This window comes from Mytilus californianus, unplaced genomic scaffold (assembly GCF_021869535.1).
Source record: "Mytilus californianus isolate M0D057914Y unplaced genomic scaffold, xbMytCali1.0.p SCAF_8, whole genome shotgun sequence".
In the NCBI taxonomy this organism is placed as follows: domain Eukaryota; kingdom Metazoa; phylum Mollusca; class Bivalvia; order Mytilida; family Mytilidae; genus Mytilus; species Mytilus californianus.
The window spans coordinates 6,055,611-6,082,120 of NW_026262734.1; the positions used below are offsets into that span (position 1 = coordinate 6,055,611).

A 26,510-nucleotide genomic window follows, 5' to 3' on the forward strand; every position below is an offset into this window, starting at 1 on the left:
AAATGGTATTTTACGATATCAAAGTGCAGGAAAACCGATAATGTATACGTAGGACGCTTGGTTTATTATAAAGATACAATGAGACCGAATCTGAATTTAAATCATTTTGAATGCATTAACCACAAATAATTATAGGTTAATACGAAGATTTTGATCGCGAAAAAAAAAAACGAAATCGTGCGAACTGCCACTCCACGAACTACACATGTTGAACTGAAATCTATCCGTAATTTCCAAAGTAAAGATTGATTGATTGATTGTTGGTGTTATAACGCCACTTTTAATCGCCACATTTGGGCTATTTCGTGGCGGCCAGTTTTTATTTTATTGGTGGGGGAAGCCGGAGTACCCGGAGAAAACCACCGGCCTTCGATAGGAAAACTGACAACCCTAGTCAATTAAGATTGGAGTCGAGTGCACCCGCACGAGCGGGGTTCGAACTCACAAACTCAGTATTGTTCCCCCCCCCCCAAAAAAAAGGTAAAGAATACTTAGACTAATGTAATAATGTTACTGAAATTTTAGAAAGGTAAATAAATTTAATTTAATACATACAGTTCAATTCTCAATGCTAAAAAAATGTTAAAATTACATGCAATATTCCCAGTTTTAACGATTAATTCTAACCGAAGAAAATATATGATAACAAAACTATGTTATTTACTAGATAGTTTGGTAGAAATTGTATTTATATGAGCTGGTCAGGGAACCGATCGATTTATTTCATACAGCAGTAGTGAAACTTGCTTGAAATATAAACAACTATTTCAATTTTATGAATTAAAAGTGTAGCAATTTTTAGCGAGAGGTGTATGACAGATTTAATAGATAAAAACTTATAAATAATTGAAATTTATTATTTCATAAACTGTACCCTATTTGTCACGATTTATAAAGCCGGGAATTGTATATAGAAGAGACATCCTAACTATGTTAATGTAGTGTTGTTTGAAGGCGATTTATCCCATTTGTGCTAACTGTGCTACCCATTTGAAATAAAGTATTTATCTTCACTCACTTACATAATATGTTGTTTATCAAAAAAGAAGAAAACAATACAATACAAACAGCCGGAAAACAAAAATCTAGCCATTTTCCGGATTTAATTCTTTTCCGGAAACCGTATGACATGATATAATTTTAGATTCTTACTACGCTTGCGCACTCAAGTAAACATTGATGTTGCTAAGGCCGAAACAGTTAGAATTGGTTAATCTTTATTGGTCTTTACTACCTTTATTTACAGTTTTATTGAACTAATCAGCATAGCTTCGATATGGCTGATGCTGACAAAGAAATTCCGACACAGGAAGAAATTGTAAGTGACCAAAAGGAATCTGTGCAAACACCACAGACAGATGCACAAAACGTTAATGAAAATGCTGCAAACGGTGGTGACAAGCCTCAAGATGATGAAGAACAAAAAGATCAATCACTAGAGAAAGTAGGTACGTCAGAAGAACAGAAAGAAGATGATCAGGAAACATCTGAGACAAAAGAGGAGAAAACCAGTGAATCTGTACCCCAAAATGATGAGCAAAAGCAAGGAGATGATGCTCAACCAGAACAGACAACTGTACAGGAGCAAGACACAGAGGAACCTAAACAACAAGAAACAAAGCCAGAGGAATCACAACCACAAGAAACAACAGAGGAACAAGAACCACAGGAAACAACTACAGAATCTCATCCACAAGAAGAAACAACTGACACTGCTGCACCAACTGAATCACAAACATTAGGAAATCAAACTCAAAGCACAAGACCTTCGTCTGCAAGTAAAAAAGTTCCTTCACCACCTCCCCCAACAGAAACTGGCAAAACTGCCAGTATTGCAGATACAAAGACTATTGACACAGTTGTTATACCAGAAGCACCAAAAATTCCATCACCAGACAGGCCACAGTCAGAACTAGAAGAAAAAATTGCCACAACTGCTTTGGTATGCTATTGCATCCTCATAATTTTAAAAATTATCATTATTTGACATCACAGTCATTCCTGTTAAATTTTGACGTACGTCTCAAAAGAAAGTAATTGTTGTATAATGTCAATAGTTCAAGTCAATTAAAGTGTCACAAATAGTAATAAGGTGTTATCAGAACAATATAAATCACACTAAACCATGCTAAAATAAGAATTAAGGTATCCTAAGCATACATGTAATTCTGATAAGGATGTCCTAAATATTAAACAAATTTAACATGTAAGATTATGGGCTACAATGTGATAACTGTCAACTGGACTCGTCTTTAACTGAATTTGTGACAGAAAAAAAGTAGCTTTTAGGTATGCCAAGCTTAAAGTACAACATACTTACATTTCTCTTAATTTTGAAGACATGTAATGATGTTAGAGTAAAATTGACTTAATTCTTGCGATGGACACGTTCAAAAGTATTACTGTGATACACATCATTATATCTTATTAGATCACTATCACACTGTGAAATGAATTTATCTTCCCAATTGTCTTCACACTGGGAAATCACAATTTTAACACGACATTAAACAGAACATTCAATTATTTACAGTGTGAAAGTCAGCATCTTTAAGACATGTTATTGTCTAAAAGCATGAAAAAAATATGATTATGTATTATGTTTACAATGTATGCTAATATGGAAACAACACCATTTTAAAAAATTTTTGAAGGAAGATAACTCTACCACTAAACGTGTATTTAAAATAAACCACGGCCACTGACAGTGTATTTAAAATAAAACACACCCATTGACCTAATATTAAATATACTCGGTTCCCACATGTTCACTTTTAACCAATGATATTCCTAGAAGTGTATACAAGGTAAGATAAATTTGAAGATTATATGGTTGCATTAGTACTTATAATTCTTTTTTTCAGAATATTGTATGGTCGTTTGGATTAAACAGAAATATCCAAGTGTTGAATTTGACAGATGATAATCGTAAACTGATAATGTATGCCTGTGCTCATGTTGGTGTACTGTTTGATTTTGAGAATAATAGACAGCATATATTACAAGGACATGTAAGTGTTATTTCTAAAGGAATCACATTACTGGCACTAGATTTCCTTTTTTGAACAGCAAAACATCTGAACATAATACTACTATGAAAATATTTCTGTAATCTCATTATAATTATATTAACCATGAAAAAAAAAGAATTTATAAAAAAAATGAATAATTATATATATATATTAAAAACCAATTGTTCAGAGAACAATTGAAGGTCTTTCCACAAAAAAACATATATTTTAATATGAAAATAGTAAAATTCGTTTTAAAATGTCATTTCCAGCTTCAAATGATAGCTTATTGTACGCTGATTCCAAAAATATATGGTTTCTATACAATATTTTTTAAATAAGGGAGATAATTTGTTACTTCCGGTTTGAAAAATGTTACTTCCGGTATCATTCAAACGTTTAATTAACACTGATACCAAAAATATCTGGTTCTATAAACTTTTACATTAATTAAATACAGAAAAAAGCTACTTCCGGTTTACACAAGGTCACTTCTGGTTGGCTTTTCTAAGGTTAAATGGCTTGAAACCTAATGCAAAAAGTCCCATGGATTTATCATGTATACATATGAGGTAAAAGCAAAGGTCAAAATCTAGAACGTCAATTTAACCTATGACCTTGAGCTCAATTTCAAGGTCATCAACCAAGGACCTAAAATCAAAAGACCCTAGGACTTAATTATATTTGGTTCATGAGTTATATCACCATATGCATATTTTTAAATAAAAGAGGGGAGAAAACTCTAATTTAATATAAGCGTACCCTTTAAACCGATATATATGTATGTGTTACGACATGTCGCAACTATCAATTAAGTAAAAATATGTTGTCGATATCTTATATCGTGTTTGAAAAGAGGTGAAAATAAGCCAAAATCCCAAATTTAAAAATGACTTTGACCTTGACCCTATTTTCTTTTTTTTGGACCAAGGACCTCAAATCAAAAGACCCTAGGTCCCTATATATCACTTATGGTTTACAAATTACAATTACATTTTACTTATTTTAAATACAGAAGGGGAAATAACTCTCATATGGAGTTTCTGGACCGCTTCGGTCAAAATTATTCTTAAGATCCTGAGGATATAACGAACAAATTGGAGACATAAATTTGTCATAATCTTTTACGGTTGCGAAGGAGATGCGTACACAAGAAAAACAGTGTTTGGGGAGATGACTCTTACAAAAAAAAAGTATTCGGCTAAACAGGGTCAGTTTCAAAATCGTAATAACTGTTCGATATCATACACAAAAATTCTAAGTGACATCTTGCGAAGCAAAAAAGCACCGTCAGAAAAAAGTGGCGGAAGAAGAAAAAAATAATAATAATCAGAAGAAGAAAACCAATAGGTCTTTCCACAGAAAAGTGGAAAAACTTATAAACTTATACCTAACACAATACCATTTTTACCTTTTATGGATTCACATACATGTATATGATTCTAATATATCTATAATACATTAGGTTCTTTAGGGGCATCTTTTTATTTTCCAATTCTCAAAGCAACACATAAATGAATTGCTGACATCAATAAATTAATTTTAGGTAGGTTTTTTTTATTGAAAATTGTAGATTCCTTATAATTGACCCAAACAAGTGATGTTTGGTGACATACATTAGCTACATGTAGTACCATCATCCTGTATTATGATACACATATATATGTATGTAAATATTTAAACCAAACAGGAATAGCAGGATACTAAAATTTAGTTAGTGTACATTGTACTATAGAGTATGTATACTAGATATAATATGCTTTTCAATTCCTTTTTTCAGTCAAACCCCTTGACCTGTACATGTGTAAGTGAAGATAAAAGATGGTTAGCTACAGGAGACAAGGGAGTGGACAGTATGGTCATTATCTGGGACACTTATACCGGGTAAATAACAGCAATTTTGCCTATGCTTTTTACATCATGTAAATTTGTTGTTACAATATCTAAAGACTTGTTTAACCAATTTGGCCATTTTCCAATATTGATGTATTAAAAAACATTCTAAATGCAAAAATATCTTGCTTTACCATTGAAATATTTCTATCAAACTATTACATTACGTTAAGCAATCAGCAACGAATCAAACTAGTACAGTTATGTCAGTGAAGAAAATAGAACCTTTAGAGTTATTTCCCTTTGTCATAAAAAATTTCATTTGTTTTTTTGTAGAGGGTATTTTAAAAAAAAAAATCTTGTTACGACAAATTGAATAAGATTGGACTCAGTATTACATGTTTCATCATGAATTATTTATTTATTGAATATTGTTTTTAACTTAAACGTTACATGAAAGACATTACCAGAAATTGTGACTGTCCCTTGTATTATCTGATAGATGCTAAGCCTAAAAAGAATATGATTATAACAAACTTTAAGTTGTCAGTAATATGACTAAGACTTGTTATCGTAATATCTCTCTTAAACTTGAAATCATTATACGTTTATTGCAGAATTCCAGTACAAACAATATTTAACAATGATCAAGAAGGTGGAGTTGTTGCTATGGCAATGACCCCTGATGCTCGGTACCTAGCAACATTGAGTTCAGGCCCTACTCAGGTAAAATTATTGATTTTTTTCACTTAAATTTAAATTCTTTTGTCTGCCTGTATTTTAATCTGTAATCAACACTGCCCTGAAAACTACTGCATGGAGTTCATCATGCTTAAACTTGTCTGTGTTAATAATTTAGTGCAGTTAAAAGTGCAATAATTCTTTAATACCCTACCTATGATAGAAGGAGGCTTGATGTGTTTCCACCGGTCTTGTCTGTTAGTCCATCTTTTCCGTATCAGACTTTAATTTTTGTTTACGGTAATTTTCCATGAAGTTGCATTCACATCAACTTGAAACTTAGTGCACATGTTCATTATGATACAAACTTGTAAGGTTTTTTCAGTCATTGCAGATTGAAATGTGATGGGGTGAGCAGGGCATGATGTCATATCTTGTTTTTCAATTTACATTATAAGTATCCTCATGTAAACTAAAGTATCTCAAAAAGCATTTGAATTATCAGACAGTCTGCTGAAATAGTAATTATTGGTATAAGTTTTATCCCTGACTGTGTAATAAAATAAATTGCAAAAAAAGTGAAAAAAAATCAATATGTTGACACCCGTCTTATCTGACATTTAATTTTCAAAACATTATAAATAGAGTTTTCAATATTTTTTTCTTCACTCAAATAAACACACATTGCCATATCAGCTCACTACATTATAGCTGGTTTTGGTATTGACCTCTGTCCTTCTATTATAATTTGACAAACAAAGAAGAGATATATTGAACATTCTTTTTTTGAGAATTTAGATATGCCTACATTAATTGAGCCTTCTTGTTTCAGGTTTTGTCAATATGGAATTGGACTGTAGATGGGGAATCCCCTATGTGTACAGCCGAGTTGAACCCTAAGTTTGGATTACAGAATTTTATTTTATTTAATCCTGATGATATACACTATCTGGTGACGAACAGTGAATCACAAGTCATATTTTATCATTGGGTAAGTGAGAATTACATCCTATCTATAAAGAAAATTGAAGTTTTACTAGAATACAATGCATGCCAACAGGACACATGCCAGGTTATTATTGACAACTATCTTATAAACAAATCAAACCAGGAATAAAACATAAAAAAACAGAACAGAATATTAACAGTGGGTCAATGTTAGATGTCATTTGTGTTTTTTATTGGCCAAAACATCAATGTCATTATATTCATAATTTGAAAAACAATTTTGGCAAGTTGATATTTCACTGCTTGGTAAAATATGCTCTCCAAAATTCTGATAAATATATAAAGAGTTCTGAACTACATTAACTGACAGAAACTGGATAATCAATAATTAATTTCAGTTCTCAATCAATTAATTAAAATTAGTTTGGTTGTGTTGTCTCATTGGCACATACCCCGCATCTTGTTTTCATACGTACAGTGAATGTTTTATTATAGAATGATGGACACATGGAATACTATGCTCCACCTCTGACTGACCAGGATTTCAACAAACAGGTTGGAAGATACAGCCAGTCTATTTTCCAGAGAAACAGCTCTCGAGTTTTGACAGCTACACATATTGGGAACCTTGTAGTCTGGGACAACAATAAACCTCTCACTAAGTGTAGGTTGAATTTAACATATGAAAATATTGAATGTGATGGAGTTAAGTATCTGCAATGACCACAGTATAACATTGGAAATACAAATTTGTGTGAACCTAAAGTTATTTGCAAAGGAAATTATATATGCATATGCTATGTATATTTGACACTGTTCTGGACAAACTATATAAATAATAAAAGTTTGTGTTCCTGTTTCGCAATACTTTACAATTGGCATTACATGTAGCTATGTTTAAACTGGAAACATTTAATAGTTTTGAAAACAGTTTTTTATTGTATCATTGTCAAAATATTTTTACCAATTAGGTATAAATGATCATCTCGAAGTAAAAAGCAATATTATAAGTCTTTAATAACGTTTGTAGTTTCAGAAAAAATATAGGCTGACACTTTATCCTTAAAAGCTTTTAACAGAAATGTAGGAGATTTATTTCTCATGGGTCAAAATTTATTTGTTGGATTTGCTTGTACTGAAGTTGCAAATGGCCTTTTTCTGGAATATGTGCTTTTGTCACTTTTTGTATTTTAGCTTGAAACTTCACTGTAGTGTGTTATACAAAGAATAATCATTTGGCTATTGATAATGAAATCTCACATTGAAGAATATTAAGTGTTAAATTGGAAAATTATTGTGCATGTATTTGGGGCCCAAATGCTGACCGTGTCTAACCGTCTTGCCTTGCCCTTTGTATAATTAAGATTTGTTCTGCTTTATATTTTGTGTGTGGTTCAATGTACAGAATATAATTTGTTTATATAAAATATAAAAAATAAGGAGATGTGGTATGATTGCCAATGAGACAACTATCCACCAAAGTTCAAATGAAATGGGTGTAAGCAATTATAGGCAACAATGAGAAAACCCATACCTTATATAGTTGTCTATAAAAGGCCCTGACATGAAAAATGGGAAACAATTCAATTGAGAAAACTAACAGCCTATAAATTTATAACAAAACAATTTAAGAAAAACAAATATTACAGACATGAACCAACTACAATCACTGATCTACAGGCTCCTGATGCCCTTTATAAAGCTTTCATTGTGATTTATTTTACAGTGGTGATCTCAGAACCATCTGCAGACAAGAAAGCATTAAAGATAATTAAGTTACAGGACAGGGGAATCAATGTATTGACAACCACTGATAAGTAAGTATTAAAGATAATGTCAGTCTGTCCATTGGAATTCTAGTCACATTTTTCTCAAGAATTGCAAATCAGAGCTTCCTGAAATTTTATACTAGCTTAAGCTTACTTTACCGTGTGATGTATTTTCACAGCCGGCCTGATACAACAATTAATGACCCGGCTTTTCTTTGTCCACTAATATAGTTCCTTTTTATTATAGTGTCTTTTTTCTTTATTTTTGTTCTTTGCCTTCCTGATTCATTTCTTAGTTTTTATAGAGTGGAAATGAAAGAAGAGAGTTGAAATAAATTTTTGGATGCATTATTTTAACTATTCAGTAGTGGGAATGAATGATTAGGCCAGTTGCAAAAGGTAACATTTATAGTTTTCGGAACACCTCTTGACTTAAATGTCCATACCAGTATGGATGTGTTTTGGCTAAATTAATGACCTGCATAGAAGGGATTTTCCTAAAAGTTGGATATAATGTTGTGAGACTTGTACTGTACATTAACATATCAAAAATTTTGCAAATTTGCAGGTTAATTTTTTTTTATGTAAAAAAACGTTATAAAGAAATGATAAGGAAATTAATTGTGGTCTATGGCCAGAGCTCATTGTCTAGTTATTTAACTTATTATACATGTAATGATGTATATATATATGCGTACAAATAATGGTCATATATGAACTTTTTGTCACATTTCTTCAGGAACCACAATGCAGAGCCTCATGATATTAGGTTTCAAGCTTCATGTAAGCATGTAATACCCTGTGATGTGTTTTGACATCCATTGCTCATAAATTTCCTGTTTACCAAATTCTTAATAACAGGGTATTGTAGTAAGCAATAGGTCACAGTTCATCTTGTTTTTTTTATGCCTCCGCTGTAGGCAACAAGGGCATTAAGTGTTACCCTTGACCTTCCATCCCATTTTCTGCACTCTAAACGTTAGTTTGCCTCATGCAAATTTTATGTAACTCATAAACAATACTAAGAACCACAACACGCAGACAGAGTTTGGATTTGGGTTGTGAGTCATTTACCGTTCTAGAGTTGTGCTCCTTTTTTAACTTGGAAAATTGCAAAGCATCTTTCGTTTATTTTTGTTTTTTTATGCCCCCACCGTAAGCGATGGGGGCATTAAGTATTACCCTTGACCTTCCGTGTTTCCGTCCGTCACATGTTTGTTTGTTTGAAGCTTGGGCGAGGTAATTCATGTCCTAGGACACATTCTTCTTTTATTTTTTCCATTAATTGTGTTTGATACAAGTATCTTACATTTGATTTACCAGAGGTAAAGTCAGATTATACCATAAATAGTTTTATAAGAATAATACTGTTGGTCCTGACGTTTTATGTAAATTGTTGTCTAACTATATTTTACAGGTTTATAGTGCTGGGAGATATGACTGGACATGTCAAATTGTTATCTGACTCTATTTTACAGGTTTATATTGCTGGGAGATATGACTGGACATGTCAAATTGTTATCTGACTCTATTTTACAGGTTTATATTGCTGGGAGATATGACTGGACATGTCAAATTGTTATCTGACTCTATTTTACAGGTTTATATTGCTGGGAGATATGACTGGACATGTCAAATTGTTATCTGACTCTATTTTACAGGTTTATATTGCTGGGAGATATGACTGGACATGTCAAATTGTTATCTGACTCTATTTTACAGGTTTATAGTGCTGGGTGATTGTTATGTGACTATATTTTACAGGTTTATAGTGCTGGGTGATTGTTATGTGACTATATTTTACAGGTTTATAGTGCTGGGTGATCTGGCTGGACATGTCAAATTATTATCTGACTATATTTTACAGGTTTATAGTGCTGGGTGATCTGGCTGGACATGTCAAATTGTTATCTGACTATATTTTACAGGTTTATAGTTCTGGGTGATTGTTATCTGACTCTATTTTACAGGTTTATAGTGCTGGGTGATTGTTATGTGACTATATTTTACAGGTTTATAGTGCTGGGTGATCTGGCTGGACATGTCAAATTATTATCTGACTATATTTTACAGGTTTATAGTGCTGGGTGATTGTTATGTGACTGACTATATTTTACAGGTTAATAGTGCTGGGTGATTGTTATCTGACTATATTTTACAGGTTTATAGTGCTGGGTGATTGTTATCTGACTATATTTTACAGGTTTATAGTGCTGGGTGATTGTTATTTGACTATATTTTACAGGTTTATAGTGCTGGGTGATTGTTATCTGACTATATTTTACAGGTTTATAGTGCTGGGTGATTGTTATCTGACTATATTTTACAGGTTTATAGTGCTGGGTGTTTGTTATCTGACTATATTTTACAGGTTTATAGTGCTGGGTGATTGTTATGTGACTATATTTTACAGGTTTATAGTGCTGGGTGATATGGCTGGACATGTCAAATTCTTTGATCAAAGTCTCAAGCTGGTTCATTGGTAAGTAGATTTTGTCCATTACAAGTCTGTAAGATAAAAGATAGAATTTTTCTATTATTGAATTAAAATTGAGAATGGAAATGGGGAATATGCTATTGAGACAACAACCCGACCAAAGAGCAGACAACAGCAGAAGGCTGATGCACAAACTGTAAACCCATCTTTGGAACTAATTCCATCGAAAATTGTACTATGTAAACAGCGTCATCTATGCAGTGTAGTGATTAACTGTGATTTCTCAATACTCTCTACAACAGTGATAACATGTTACTCAGCAACATGGTGTTTCAAGTTGTACCGGACATTGAAAATTATACATAGTGTCTCCATTTGTAGAAGACATTTTCAATTAGCTTACAGCACAACACAATGTCTCACCTACAAGTAATAAACATTACAATATAGTGTCTCCATTTGTAGGGGACACCTACAAGTACATTACAACATAGTGGCTCCTTTGGTAGGGGACACCTACAAGTACATTACAACATAGTGGCTCCTTTGGTAGGGGACACCTACAAGTACATTACAACATAGTGGCTCCATTGGTAGGGGACACCTACAAGTACATTACAACATAGTGGCTCCTTTGGTAGGGGACACCTACAAGTATATTACAACATAGTGGCTCCTTTGGTTGGGGACACCTACAAGTACATTACAACATAGTGGCTCCATTGTAGGGGACACCTACAAGTACATTACAACATAGTGGCTCCATTGTAGGGGACACCTACAAGTACATTACAACATAGTGGCTCCATTGTAGGGGACACCTACAAGTACATTACAACATAGTGGCTCCTTTGGTAGGGGATACCTACAAGTACATTACAACATAGTGGCTCCATTGGTAGGGGACACCTACAAGTACATTACAACATAATGGCTCCTTTGGTAGGGGACACCTACAAGTACATTACAACATAGTGGCTCCTTTGGTAGGGGACACCTACAAGTACATTACAACATAGTGGCTCCTTTGGTAGGGGACACATACAAGTAAATTTCAACATAGTGGCTCCATTGGTAGGGGATACCAAGTACATTACAACATAGTGGCTCCTTTGGTAGGGGACACATACAAGTACATTTCAACATAATGACTCCATTGGTAGGGGACACCTACAAGTACATTTCAACATAGTGGCTCCATTGGTAGGGGAAACCTACAAGTACATTACAACATAGTGGCTCCTTTGGTAGGGGAAACCTACAAGTACATTACAACATAGTGGCTCCTTTGGTAAGGGACACATACAAGTACATTTCAACATAGTGGCTCCATTGGTAGGGAAAACCAAGTACATTACAACATAGTGGCTCCTTTGGTAGGGGACACCTACAAGTATATTACAACATAGTGGCTCCTTTGGTAGGGGAAACCTACAAGTACATTACAACATAGTGGCTCCTTTGGTAGGGGACACATACAAGTACATTTCAACATAGTGGCTCCATTGGTAGGGAAAACCTACAAGTACATTACAACATAGTGGCTCCTTTGGTAGGGAAAACCTACAAGTACATGACAACATAGTGGCTTCTTTGATAGGGGACACCTACAAATATATTACAACATAATGACTCCATTGGTAGGGGAAACCTACAAGTACATTACAATATAGTGGCTCCTTTGGTAGGGGACACCTACAAGTATATTACAACATAATGACTACATTGGTAGGGGAAACCTACAAGTACATTTCAACATAGTGGCTCCATTGGTAGGGAAAACCTACAAGTACATTACAACATAGTGGCTCCTTTGGTAGGGGACACCTACAAGTACATTACAACATAGTGGCTCCTTTGGTAGGGGACACCTACAAGTACATTACAACATAATGACTCCATTGGTAGGGGACACCTACAAGTACATTACAACATAGTGGCTCCTTTGGTAGGGGACACCTACAAGTACATTACAACATAATGACTCCATTGGTAGGGGACACCTACAAGTACATTTCAACATAGTGGCTCCTTTGGTAGGGGACACCTACAAGTACATTACAACATAGTGGCTCCTTTGGTAGGGGAAACCTACAAGTACATTACAACATAGTGGCTCCTTTGGTAGGGGAAACCTACAAGTACATTACAACACAGTGGCTCCTTTGGTAATGGACACTTATACAATATAACCAGATATGATGCTATAAAAAGTCTTATAGCTTAAACAGATCACTGCTATAAATTGACCACTATTTAACAAACAAACACAAATTCATTTTAAACTTTCACTTATAATTCCTCTTTCTCTTGTACACAAAACAAGTAGGTTGAATCAAATCTAATCAATAAAAATGGGAAGATAGTATTAAAATGTTTTTGAAGGATAGCTGAGACTTGAAGTATCAATAGTTTCTCATGTCCATGATAAAATGTCATCTTCCATTACATTGTAGGTATCAGGATTTCCACCTCGGACCAGCCACTGCCATCTCATTTGCCCATTATCCAGATTTCCAATCAGTGTAAGTACCGGTCATTTGCATATATTAACCTAGTTATTTCTAGTTTATTTATAAATCTAGCATGTCATAGCTTCGTTGTTAAATATTCTCCATATAGATGTTAAAAGTCACATGATGCTAGAATAAAAAATATCTATATATTAATCTTGTTTGAGCAAGTCAGCATTTCTGGTAAAATGAGGGAAGGAAACTTATAATTCTGTACATGAATAAGAGGAACTGTATAGTATAAATCAATGATAAAGCAATCCACCAACAACATAAAAAAAGACCATCTAATTCAGTCACTGTAACAAGTTATTGTACATTATACTTGTTAATTTTCAGAGCCAAAGAAGGAACTAACTACCCACCAGATGCTACAATAGAAGCTAGGAAGTTTGTCATTAGAGATTTTGTTGTAGGAAGTAGTATTGCTGTCTTTGGTAATGTCACTGCAGATGGAACTAAAGTTGATGTGAGTATTGTCCATTTGTTTGTGTTTAGTGTTTAAATATAAGGGAAACTTTGTGTCTGATATATTTTACAGTTATTTTAAGCTATTACCCTTGTCTTAGAGTTTTCATGACAATGGGATTCATTTATAAAAATATTATGTTCAAACGTAATGGAGGCATGAAAAAAGATCAGTCAGCTAGTAGCCATTACATTTCTAGTGAACAAATGATAGACACTGGCCATATAGCAGTAAATAGAACATTTTGAGGAAAAGGGTTAGAGACTCGGTCATATCAAACAAGGTTTTTAACTAAAGGAAGGACTGCTTTGAAAAGGTTTATTTTTTAGGTTTCTTTAAAGGACAATTATTTTACAATAATTAAAAAACTAACCGTTTGCTTACAGGGAATATTATAAATTTTTAACTATAGGAAGACACAAACATGCATTTAAGATAAAAAAAAAAGTTAAGATAAAATCTATTCTTATCTTGACTATAATCAAGTTAACAAATTGGTCTTCTTTTTTTCAATGAAATGACAATATGCAAATTAACAAAAATGTTTATATTGTAGTTAATTCACAGAGAACATGATGCTGCCATTCATGCTTTATCTGCTCATCCTACAAAGTAAGTTTGTGAGAGTTATCTCCCTTTAGTATCAGAATGTTTACATTGTATTTAATTCACAGAGAACATGATGCTGCCATTCATGCTTTATCTACTCATCCTACAAAGTAAGTTTATAAGAGTTAACACCACAGACTTGCAAGTTTCATTTAATTTTGGCATGGCATCATTATTTGGTTTTATGATAAGGCTGACTTTTCACATCATGTAGTAGGTTATATACAGTGAATCTTAAGGTGTCCTTGTCAATTTGACTATCTGATTAGTTAACATTTTCAATGCCAGAATCGAAAATATATTGTATAAAGTGTTCAACTGGCCATATACAAATATGGCATCATTAGTCTTTTAATTCCTTAAATGATTCAAAATACTAAAGAATATAATATAGCTGAGAGCATTTTAAGTTTTCTAGTTGATGTTTGAGAAACTGATTTCAAACATTTCTTTTTTTTCAGACCATATTTGATAATTGGTAGTTATGCAGGATTAATAAAGATATGGGACTATGAAAAGAAGTAAGTCAATAAGTAATGATCTATTTTATCATGGAGATTTAGTTTAAAACCAAATCGAATGTAAAGTCAAAAAGGTATATAATTAAACATTGGAGTAATAGTCAATCGCTTCACCATTATCTGAAGACCTTATTTAGGATTCTGTGATACTTTACCTGTTGATGTCATTCAGCAATCAGTTTACTTTGTGGCAGACTTTTTCTCTTGTAATGTTAAAGTTTTATTGGAACATCTGTGATACACTTCTAGTGGCATACACATAGAGATAATGTGTATTAAAAACAAGTGTTAGATATATGTCCAAGATTAAGTTTACCTGTTTTGAGTGCATTGCATTGCTTTCCAGTGCATTTAAAACATTGGTCTGTACTTCTCCTTTTTGTGGTATGAACTATACAACAAAACTTTAATCTATATATTTATTATCAGACAAGTGGTAGTAACCCGACAGTTTGAGAGAGGATGTTTAATCAGATGTTGTGCATTTGACCCTAAAGGACAATATATAGGTAAGTTTTATATACCATTGGGTTTTATCAGAAATATTTTGACAGCTTTAGATGTTTAAGAACATGATCAGTCAGGGGTTTATCAGGGTTTGTTTGTTATTTCCCATAGTAATCAGGTTTGTTTGTTTGTTATTTCCCATAGTAATCAGGTTTGTTTGTTTGTTATTTCCCATAGTAATCAGGTTTGTTTGTTTGTTATTTCCCATAGTAATCAGGTTTGTTTGTTTGTTATTTCCCATAGTAATCAGGTTTGTTTGTTTGTTATTTCCCATAGTAATCAGGTTTGTTTGTTTGTTATTTCCCATAGTAATCAGGTTTAACCCATTTGTAGTCACAGCAACAAATAGTAACAAAAACATACAATTCTGTTTTTAAGTAATATTCTGATACAATTAATATTTTTGACAGATTTTGCTTTTGAGAATGGTCAGCAGAGATTATAGATTTTGATAAATTTACTATTTGTTTACAGCTATTGGTTTTGTGAATGGTCAGCTGAGAGTATAGATTTTGATAAATTTAATATTTGTTTACAGCTATTGGTTTTGTGAATGGTCAGCTGAGAGTATAGATTTTGATAAATTTACTATTTGTTTACAGCTATTGGTTTTGTGAATGGTCAGCTGAGAGTAGTAGATTCTATCACTTTAGAAGATGAATTATCAGAACCGTTCCGTTATGCCAGATATGCCATCACTCATTTAGCTTTCTCCCATGATTCTCAATACTTAGCTACAGCCGTAAGTATTTTACTTGGGTTATTTATTCATCTCAACAGGAACCTGTTGCATGAAGTTCAAATGTATGATTTTTTTAGAAATTAAAGTCTTCACAATTAATTGCTTCAAAATATTTGTTAATGTGTGTTCTGTGAAGTGATGATCACATCCATTTTGTTTGACTGTAATTACTTGTCATTATCATTGTCATGCTATACTGTTTACTACAACTTTCAGAGCCAAGCTACCAAAGTAAGTCACATGCTTGTTGTAAAAACACACCAATTTATTATAGAAACAACCAAATATTTTATTCCATTTAGCTTCTTTTTTTCTATTTTTTTTTTATATACCGGTAATTGAATAGTTACAATTTCAGTATGCACCCTTTACTCTTTATGTCAATAAGTTTAAGTTCATATCATAGTGGTGTATTGAGTTATATGTATATATATATTTCCCTACACCAAATTTAGTTTATTGGTATATATGTATAATTACCCTTTTATTCTTTTCCAAATCCTAATAAGTGTTTTAATTTGCTATTCAATGATCATTTTTTTTTTGTATTATTCATACACATTTTATAACATAAATGCAATATTGGAGAAAAAGTTAATATATTCTCTCAACTCACTGAACTGTTGTTTGGTTACATTCGCCAGCTTGGATGTTATACCACTCAAAGTATTTACTTAATTTCTTATCTATAAAGTATTGTTCCTGCATGAGTTATCTCCCATATCATAGGGCATGTACACTCACTAGTTTACAAAGGATTATTGCATGTTATATTTCATGTAGTAAAAAGATTATTTCTAATGTATTTACATGTATATATAGGAGAGAGCTTTATAGTCTAGACACATTTTTATACTGGTATTCAGTGGTATATCACAAAGAACCATGATTATATATATAGTTGCTTATTCTTATATAGAGAGATGATAAATACACCAGAAATAACGTTCTGATGAAAATCGTTTGTTTGAATAAAGAAAGAATATAAAGTGGGGTCAATATTTAGATAGGTGTAAATTCAGGAATTTTTTTAAGATTGAAGTAACATTAAATAACAGTGCAGCTCATATTTTATCCTTAAAGAATTAAAAAAAACTGTGGCATATAAATCATTGAACAATAACTCAACATTCAAGTTACTCAAAAATGAGCCCCACATGAAAAGCTCAACCAAAACCTCAACAAATTAATCCAAACTAATTTTGGTAACTCAACCTTTTTGTATTATCTTGATCAATAGATTACATGTATATCAATTTGAATCCTTTGATTAACTCAATGTTCTGAAAGTTAACAATGAAATTTGAAAGAAAACTTTGCAATGTGAAAGTTAACCTTAAAATCTGAAATCTGAGAGTAAACCTTGAAATCTAAAAATAAACTTTGAAATCTGAAAGTATATAGACATTAAAATCTGAAAAAATAACCTTGAAATTTTAAAGTAAACATTGAACAAGTTGCTTTCATCTTAGGAAAATTTGGTTTAATTGTTATTTTTACATTAACAAAAACTAAAGTTGTATAATATTTTATGATGTGTCAATTGTATTAATTTTACATGTTTTTGTTGAAGGTTCGAGAAGTTACAATTGATGTTTTATGTTTAAATACATGTGTAATTAAAAAAAATGTGTCTGAGGTGACATTTAAGCATGGAGAGTACACAACACCCTACATAACACTATATGTAATGTTATTTTAGGATGGGGAATACACAGTATCAGTATATAAAAGACAGAGAGGTGTAGAGGTGGATCCTTATATATACCTTGGAAGATATAGAGCTCACTATAAAGAGATAAAAGATCTGATGTTTGGTATACATTTAGATAATAATCAACCAAGATTGTTGTCATTGGGGATGGATAGAGTTTTAGTAAGTATTAATAAGAATAGATATTTTACATGTTTATAGATATTTATTGAATAATATAACACAATTTATATGTAATATTTGATTTTAAAATAGATTACACCAACATCCAACAAATAGCTTGATAATGACGTATATAAAAAGATATGAGAAGATGCACAAACAAATGTGGGCAAACTATTTACAAACCAGCTTCTTTTAATAAGATAATCAGATTAGCAAGATAGTGTGACTTGGTGCAAGATAGTGTGACTTGGTACTGAACATTTAAATTTCAAATATTGTAGATTTATTTATTGGTCATGGAATACCTGTGTTTTTTTAAGGATTTTATTGAACAGAGAAACATTAATAACCTTATAGCTGTTTTATTTTGGCATAATGCTTTAAATATTTGGTCTTTTATAAGAAGCTTTATTAAAATTTGCTAAACTTCCAAGATGTCTCAGAGAATCATGTTATCGTAAATTCACTTCATACTTATAAATGCTGTATTCCTTTCAGGTTGAGTATGACCTTGAGAACAGTAGTAAAGATGACCTTAGAATAACCAGTTCTGACAGGATAGAACAAAGTGCTGTACCTCAATGTATGACCTGGTATCCACCAATCACTAAAGAGCATTTTGTCCTAACAGCTAATGATCAGGTAAAACTTCTATTTATCTCACTGTATGGTTATTCAACCATTCAAAATGGAGATATCTTTCTCATAGTCAGTGAATGAGTTAAACTTAAAATCATTGCTGTATAAATCTGTATGCTTGTATCGTACAATAACAAAGGAAAGCATTTTGTCCTCAAAGCCTTGAATATAAAAATAAGAATAGGTGGTATTATTGCCAATAAGACAACTATCCACCAGAGTTCAAATGAAATGGATGTTATCAATTATAGGCCACTGTACATCCTTCAACAATAAGAAAAACCCATACTGTATAGTTGGCTATAAAAGTCCCTGACATGAAAAATGTGAAAGAATTCAACTGAGAAAACGAACAGCATAATTTATAACAAAACAATTTACGAAAAAACAAATATGACAGACACAAACCAACGACAACCACTGAACTACAGGCTCCTGACTTGTGAAAGGCACATAATGAATGTTGCAGGGTAACATGTTTGTGAGTGTTCAACCCTCCCCCTAAGCTGGGACAGTGGTGTAACCCCACAACATAACAACAAACTGTGAAAATCAGATGCAATTGGCTTAACTCAAAAGATTGGTACGAGGAAAAAACAACTAACATAAAAACAATAGACTTGTTCACTGCTATACACTACTGTAATATCTTGGTATCCAATCACAATAAATTTGTCTTTTCATCCAATTATCAAGTTAGACTTATTCACTGCCTTAGATATCATTGTGTCAGTTCTTCAAGTTTAGATAGTCATGACATATCTTTATTCATTTATTTGGGGTTTTTTTACAGTATAAATTCAAGTTATATAATGCCACCACCAAAATGTGTAGGAAGACTCTACTTGGACCAACATATGGTACACCAGTAAAAAGGTAATGTTTTATTAACATGATTACTGAAAGTTCAGACTTGGTAAGTCGCAAACATAATATCCAATACATATATCTGTATGCAGATTTTCCTGAAACCACTATGATCTTTCTTGCATTTTTGTCCATTTTTCAAAAATCGCAATAATTTCTGAATTGAAAGCATTATACGCAAAGATTAATAATTTAACATTATCACTATAGATTTTGAAAGGAGATTTACAGCAAAAATTTAAGTATGATCATTTATTCAGATTTTTGTGTATATTTTGATTTCTAACATTCCTTTTTATAGAATGGAAGTAGTACCGACAGCTGATCCTGTTAAAGATAAACGTTACTTGGCCTATGTCACAACAGATAAAGTAGGCCTGAGTATGCTGCCACTCGATGGCAACCCACACAATGCCATGGCCTTGATCACACATCCAGGGGGAGTAGAAAATATGGTGTGTAGCTACGATGGAAAATACTTGTTCACTGCAGGGGGAGCTGATGCTACAGTACACATGTGGGAAATCAACGTCAGGTATGTTACTCATGCACACATCACACATCCATGGGTTAGGATCGTTTGGGTCAGTTTTGATACTTATCAATAGGTCACACACACACAGGTTAATATTGTGTGTGATTAAGATAGAATGTCTTTGATAGCTTTCTTCTTCAAATATGATTAAAATATTAACTTAAATGGGATTTAAAATTTGTAAAAGTATATAAAAAGAAATTGAAATGAAGGAAAATCAGATTTGTACCTATAGAAAATAATGTCTGTTACAACAGCATTTAAACATAGCACATCCTTTGGGAAACAGACTTTAATACTAGTATACACATCTTGATATAAACCAGAATTCACCATAAAATTTTATTTTCATAATTTATTCTGTTCACTATGCTTGAAAAAAGTAAAAACAAAAATATTGAAGTATTTAATGCTTGAATGTTTGTTAGATTTTTCTTGGCAACTTAATTTATCATTTAAAGAAATACAACCTTTTATAAATTGTAAGAATTAAATAGAGAATTGAAATCTCATTGGAATTTGGAACCAGAATAGTGCCCTTTTTTTTTTTTTTTGAAGTAAATATTTTTTATTACATATCTGCTGTTTTAACAATTTACTCGGATAACAGCGTTAGCCCGAGTATCCATGTTATTAGTTACTGAATCTCCAGGGAAAAAGCTTGTTAAAAAAGTAATCAATTATTATCAGTAATAACATCTACATTCTTTTAAATACAGTGTATACATATAAAGAATAAAATCCCATGGTATAAATCACGTGTTTACGGAATATCAATTTGCTTTCCGAATTTGTACTCATTTTCCCTTATTTATTTTAATCATTGACACAGTTATTTTGTACTTGACCTTTTGTGTCGGATTTGTTAACCTGTTTACTAATTCATTGTTCGAAAACTAGAGCAAAAATGCACATGTTTGTAGTTAACATTAGATTATAAACTAGTTTGCTAAGTATTATATACTATTCATTAGTGCCTTACTTACTTCAATCCTCAAGTCTAAATGATATTAATAAATGGAAATGTGGGGGTGATAACTAGACAGCAATCCATCAACATGTGCATAATGTTAAACTCTAAATGTTCTTGTGTATAAAAGAGACTATAAAAAATCTTCAATCGTATTTAAAACACATTCTATTAAATCTTTAAAAACCATTCTGTTGTTTATACTTTATGGTGAATTAGAAGCACACTGTGGACTTGAGGGGAGATTTAAAACAATTCTATGTTTTATATTTCACAGTGTTTTGGAAGCACAGTCCAGACTTGGAGGAGAAGATTTAATACCATTCTATGGTTTACTGGAAGGTGGTAGAGATGGAGAACTGTTCAGAGAATTAGAAGATTACTTTTATTATGCACAAATCAGAAGGTAACTTCACTCTTAAATTTAATAAAGGAAAACCCACTATCAAAAAATGTTTCACTATAAATATATGTTCTAACATGAAAGTGAAAACCAAATAACAGAAAAGAAATTTCAAAAATGATAACCTTTTTTGATCCTTTTAAAATAATATCTAGGCTCTGTTTTTCAAATGTATTTTATACATTTTCATTTAAGTGTCTAATATCCATATGTCATTAAAGAATGAACCCTTTACTTTGCAGTCAAGGTGTGAATGCAATGGATAAAAGAGAAGTATCAGTAAAGATTCCACTATCAGAAGTACCATTTGTAATGAGGGCAATGGGTTTCTACCCATCTGAACAAGAGGTAAGATTCCACTATCAGAAGTACTGTTTGTTATGAGGGCAATTCGTTTCTACCCATCTGAACAAGTGGTAATGTTATCATATAATACTAGTTGTACATAAAGCACTTTTAACACAATTTATTTAAAACTATAGGTAAAAAGATTAATGAATTCTACAGTAATTTTAATTAAAATAGAAGTTTTTGTGTAACTTTAAGTGCTGTCATTCTCTCTCATGAAAGTCATAATTAATTGACTGTAAAGTAGTCAAAAACTTGAATATTTGATTAGTTATCTCCTTTTTGACAGTTTGAAAAAATAATATTTTTTAGAAGTTACTTGTAAACTAAACTGACACCATCACATTTCTGTTTGTTTATTGTCATGGTTAAATGTTCCTTGTTTTTTAATCCAATTTTAACAGCGTTTTCTGTTAAAATTAAAAAAAAGGTTATTTGGCTGGCAGACAGGGACATTCAGCTATAGTTTAAACATGAAACCAGAAATTAAAAGTCAAGATAACACTATACAATTTTATTGGCTATTAAGTGACAAGTTACCAAATTTATTAAGACACTTTATAAAATTCATAAAAGTATCTAATAGTTTTCCTGAATCCTGTGGACAAAAATGCTAGAATCTTATTCCTTATATATTTTATATACCTTTATAACACATGGTTTTCTTTGTGAACAGATTGAGGATATGTTAAATGAAGTGAAGTTCAGTAGATATGTAGAGACAGGCCAGTATATAGAGGATATTGATTTGGGAGATTTTATCAGATGTAAGTTGTATGAAATGTATGATTTAAAAAGGTGAATATCGACCGAAAATTGTGTGGCTACCTGGGCTCTCTGCTGTCTTAGAAAGCACCTGTATTATTTAAAAACATGAGGGGTGAATGATGAATATTTTTAAGACAACTATTTCACATATCACTTTAAATAAAATGTTTTAAAACCATGATATGATGTTTTATGTCAAATACAAATAAGAAAAAAAATCATAAGATTTAGAAAGAAGAGACATTACCATACCAAAATGAAAAATGAGAATTGGGATATGTTTAATGAGACAGTAATCCATCAATACAGTAGAACAAAGTATCAGTTCAGAGCCTAGACAAATAGTGAAAGAATACAACAGAAACTTTCAAAGGTCTGTCATCAACTGGTTCTCTTCAGTCTTCAACAATAGGCAATGTGTAGTATTATCAAACACCACAGAAGAATATTGTGTAACATAGATCTACACAGGAACCAGTTAAATTTTTTTATAGTTATTCTCTGTGTACATATTTTTCTTCTTCCTATTTGATCTTATTAATGTTTAATATAAATATTTTTCATTACATCATTAACATTTATTTGATATTTTTGTCGACAGTGTATATAAATCATCGACCAGCATTTGGTTTGGACCCAGGAAAACTTCTGACAGCATTTGAGACTTTAGGTATCCAAACTTCACAAGGAAATGCCATAGAAAGAGGGGACCTACTGGATATGTTACAAACTAAAGGTTAGTACTCTACTCTTCTCTTAAATCACCCATCCTTAATCTCCTTAACCTCTACTCATCTCTTAAATCACCCATCCTTAATCTCGTTCACCTCTACTCTTCTATTAAATCACCCATCCTTAATCTCCTTAACCTCTACTCATCTCTTAAATCACCCATCCTTAATCTCCTTAACCTCTACTCATCTCTTAAATCACCCATCCTTAATCTCGTTCACCTCTACTCTTCTATTAAATCACCCATCCTTAATCTCCTTAACCTCTACTCATCTCTTAAATCACCCATCCTTAATCTCGTTCACCTCTAACTCTTCTATTAAATCACCCATCCTTAATCTCGTTCACCTCTACTCTTCTATTAAATCACCCATCCTTAACCAGGAAAGTCTTCTATAGATTCTTGCACAGAAAGAATGGGCAATTAATCAGAAATTTGCTAAATGATGCAGTTTATTTGTAATTTTATGTCATTTTTACAAGTGCTTCCTTGGACAAAACATGCACATTTGGCAAGCAGAACAGTACCATGTAGTAAAACGACCCCTTGGGCATTTTCTTACTTATTTTCTATGACAGATGCCACATTTCATTTATTTGATTTGTGACTCATGATAGTGGGGTATAAGACAGAGTATGAACTTTACTTCTGTATCAGACAAAAGTCTTGCAATTTCCTTGGCTGCATGTAAACACTATGTGGGGATGTACTATAATACCTACTGATGGTATATGGCCCAGATATTATACACTCATGCCCATGTCTGTCTGAAAATCGAGTTTTGCAAAAAATATATCAAATGTCTATAAAAAAAATTGGGTCTTGGTTGGCACATTGTAATTATATTTATGCATTCCTGTCGAAAAACAAAAATGCTTCCCATGCTTACAACACACCCTTCTTGAATAACTTTCTTCAGTTACACTTGTTACCAAAGGTTTGGAAAGCCAAAAATATAAAATAACTGAGAGAATAAATACTTAAAGGCACAAAATACAATGTTTGTTACCATTCATTTCAGGAGAACATATGACAGAGTATGAATTAGCGGAGTATCTAACCACGTTACTAGGATTTAACGCTGAGGGAGGAAGTAGCGAGTTACAGGAGTTTGAAGTAAACACTGCCGGGGACATTATTGATCAGAATCTCCCACATCATATCACGGGAGAAATGTTTGCCAATGAAGTGCTAGGATTTTCTATGTACAATCGGGAACTTATGTCTGCAGGATCGGATACATAGAAAATATTTTATTTGTTACATTTAAAATTGTTGACTCTGTATGAGAAATTTTATTGAACTAAAATTATGCAATGTTGATGGTCTTGTGGAAGTAGTTTTCCTGTATTGTTGTATGAAGGAATGACAGAAGAAAGCATCAATAAATATTGTTTTTGATATAAAAGATGTCTGTGATATTTTGATTATTTTATTGTACAAAGACACTGCATTTGTATATTGTACATTTCTTATATGTTTTGTTATATGAATATGAATAAAATGAAGAAAATTTGAGATGTCCTAAGTTTTACTGTTTACTTTTGCTAATTGCTAAAAAGAAAACAAAATAGTGAAATTTTATACCTATAAACACAACACTATACAATGAAGCTATGGTTTTCTTTCCCTAGGGAAGGGAGGAAATATCATGCAACATATCTCAGATACTATAAGCAATAGGTCTACTATATTTGGTGTATGGAATGATTGTAAGGTGTCTATGTCCAACTGGCAGGTGTCATCTGACCATGACCTCATTTTCATGGTTCATTGGTCAATGTTAAGTTTTTCTTGTTAAGTTTATTTCTTAGATACTATATGCAATAGGTCAACAATATTTGATGTATGGAATGATTGTAAGATCTACATGTATTTCTGGCTTGGTTTATCTGACCTTGAACTCATTTTCTTGGATCATGTGAAGTTTATGTGATACTTGTAGTAAAACTTTATATTTAGGACTATGAACATAAAATAACTGGTCAGTACTGCAGGCAAGACATTTCAGTGTGTGCACTTTTGTGTGTATAGTAATATGCACTTATTTTTCTATGAATATTCATGTTTTTTTTTACTTGAATCATTGTATCCGAGTGGTTACTAGGATTTCACAGTCAAGTTTAGTATCCTTTGTTTTGGACCTAGTTGATTTCCACGGGATGATAGCTACGACATGATATTGACCATATAGATAGTTACCTGTATACCTTATTACTTTGCACACAACATATTAACTGACTGACGATCCATATTGATATAGTAAGAATACCTATGACTGTGATGTGCTGTTAACCTTACCAGTTAAACTCACTACACATGTGAATTTGTTTTATTTACTGGTAATAAACATCAGAACGTTAGATCCTTGATAGTGTTATTCCGTAGCATAGGAATCCATTTACTACATATGTACTACTTTCCAGTAAGTTCTTTTTTTACCTGGCCTGATTTGGCGGTGTTACATCTTACAAAGTCTATCTGATTCATTTTGCAAAATATTCCGCTCAAACTGGTGCTAGAGGCAGTCTAAAACTTGCAGTGAGGTGAGAGTTTTTTGCTACGTGTTAAAGACCTCACTGTGACTTAAAGATGAAGAACAGCAATAAAAGCACTGTTCCTTTGCTTTTTGTGTGTTTTTTGCTGTGCATGTACAGATTTTGTCTCATGGATGGATACCCCATATCCTTAGTTTTTCTATTATGTGTACACATCTTACAATCATTCCATTCATCTGATATAGTTGACCTATTGGTTATAGTATTTAAGAAACAGATGAAAACACAAAAAATATAACATTGACCGATGAACAATGAAAATGAGGTCACCGTCGGATGAAACCTGACATTTATACATTACAATAATTCCATACACCAATTTAAGTCAACCTAATGCTTATAGTATTTGAGAAATAGACCTAATCACGTAACTTTTAACCTTGATCACTGATGCAACAAATGAGGCTGTGGTCAGGTGAACCTGTCAACCTTGTAAGGATTCCATATACCAAATATTATTATCCCATTACTCATAATAAGTGAGATATTCACATGACAAAAAAACTACGATATACAGTTTTTTCAAGTAGCCGTTAAACCATGAAAATAAGGTCAAGGACAATGGTCATATGACAGACTGAAACTGTGTAACATCAGTCATCTATATAGAAGGTATGAAGCATCCAAATCTTCCTCTTAATATATAAAGCTTTATACAAATAGTTTACTTTGTCAGATTATCTCCCACTGTGACTTTCGATGCAAGCCAGACAAAAAGTAGATGTATTTTTTATACATCATAAAATTTAAATATACTTTAGATATAAATA

General features: G+C 32.3%; 1 protein-coding gene across 3 annotated transcripts; it reads left to right on the forward strand.

Annotated features, from left to right (window-relative positions):
* The first annotated feature begins 1,165 nt into the window (after positions 1–1,165).
* Positions 1,166–24,700, forward strand: LOC127712654 (cilia- and flagella-associated protein 251-like). Of its 3 annotated transcripts, XM_052219222.1 has the most exons (24): positions 1,166–1,942; positions 2,865–3,011; positions 4,792–4,895; positions 5,462–5,570; positions 6,358–6,516; positions 6,969–7,137; positions 8,200–8,290; positions 10,656–10,724; positions 13,136–13,204; positions 13,532–13,661; positions 14,218–14,273; positions 14,732–14,791; positions 15,221–15,300; positions 15,901–16,040; positions 16,257–16,271; positions 17,743–17,916; positions 18,418–18,561; positions 19,352–19,434; positions 19,727–19,960; positions 21,208–21,336; positions 21,576–21,681; positions 22,358–22,448; positions 23,051–23,185; positions 24,204–24,700. In XM_052219222.1, exons 1-24 carry the CDS (start codon positions 1,277–1,279, stop codon positions 24,425–24,427), a joined length of 3,384 nt encoding a protein of 1,127 aa, XP_052075182.1. In that variant the 5' UTR covers positions 1,166–1,276; the 3' UTR covers positions 24,428–24,700. The 3 variants fall into 3 exon arrangements, with proteins under 3 accessions (XP_052075182.1, XP_052075183.1, XP_052075184.1); XM_052219223.1 differs by lacking the exon at positions 16,257–16,271; XM_052219224.1 differs by lacking the exons at positions 16,257–16,271; positions 24,204–24,700 and having other exon boundaries at positions 23,051–23,190.
* Positions 24,701–26,510: the final 1,810 nt, after the last annotated feature.

Coding starts and splice junctions, on each gene's coding strand:
- LOC127712654 (XM_052219222.1), top strand. CDS start 1,277: ATGGCTGATGCTGACAAAGAAATTCCGACACAGGAAGAAATTGTAAGT. Junction 3,012..4,791: donor AGCATATATTACAAGGACAT/GTAAGTGTTATT, acceptor TCCTTTTTTCAG/TCAAACCCCTTGACCTGTAC. Junction 13,662..14,217: donor CAGATGGAACTAAAGTTGAT/GTGAGTATTGTC, acceptor TTTATATTGTAG/TTAATTCACAGAGAACATGA.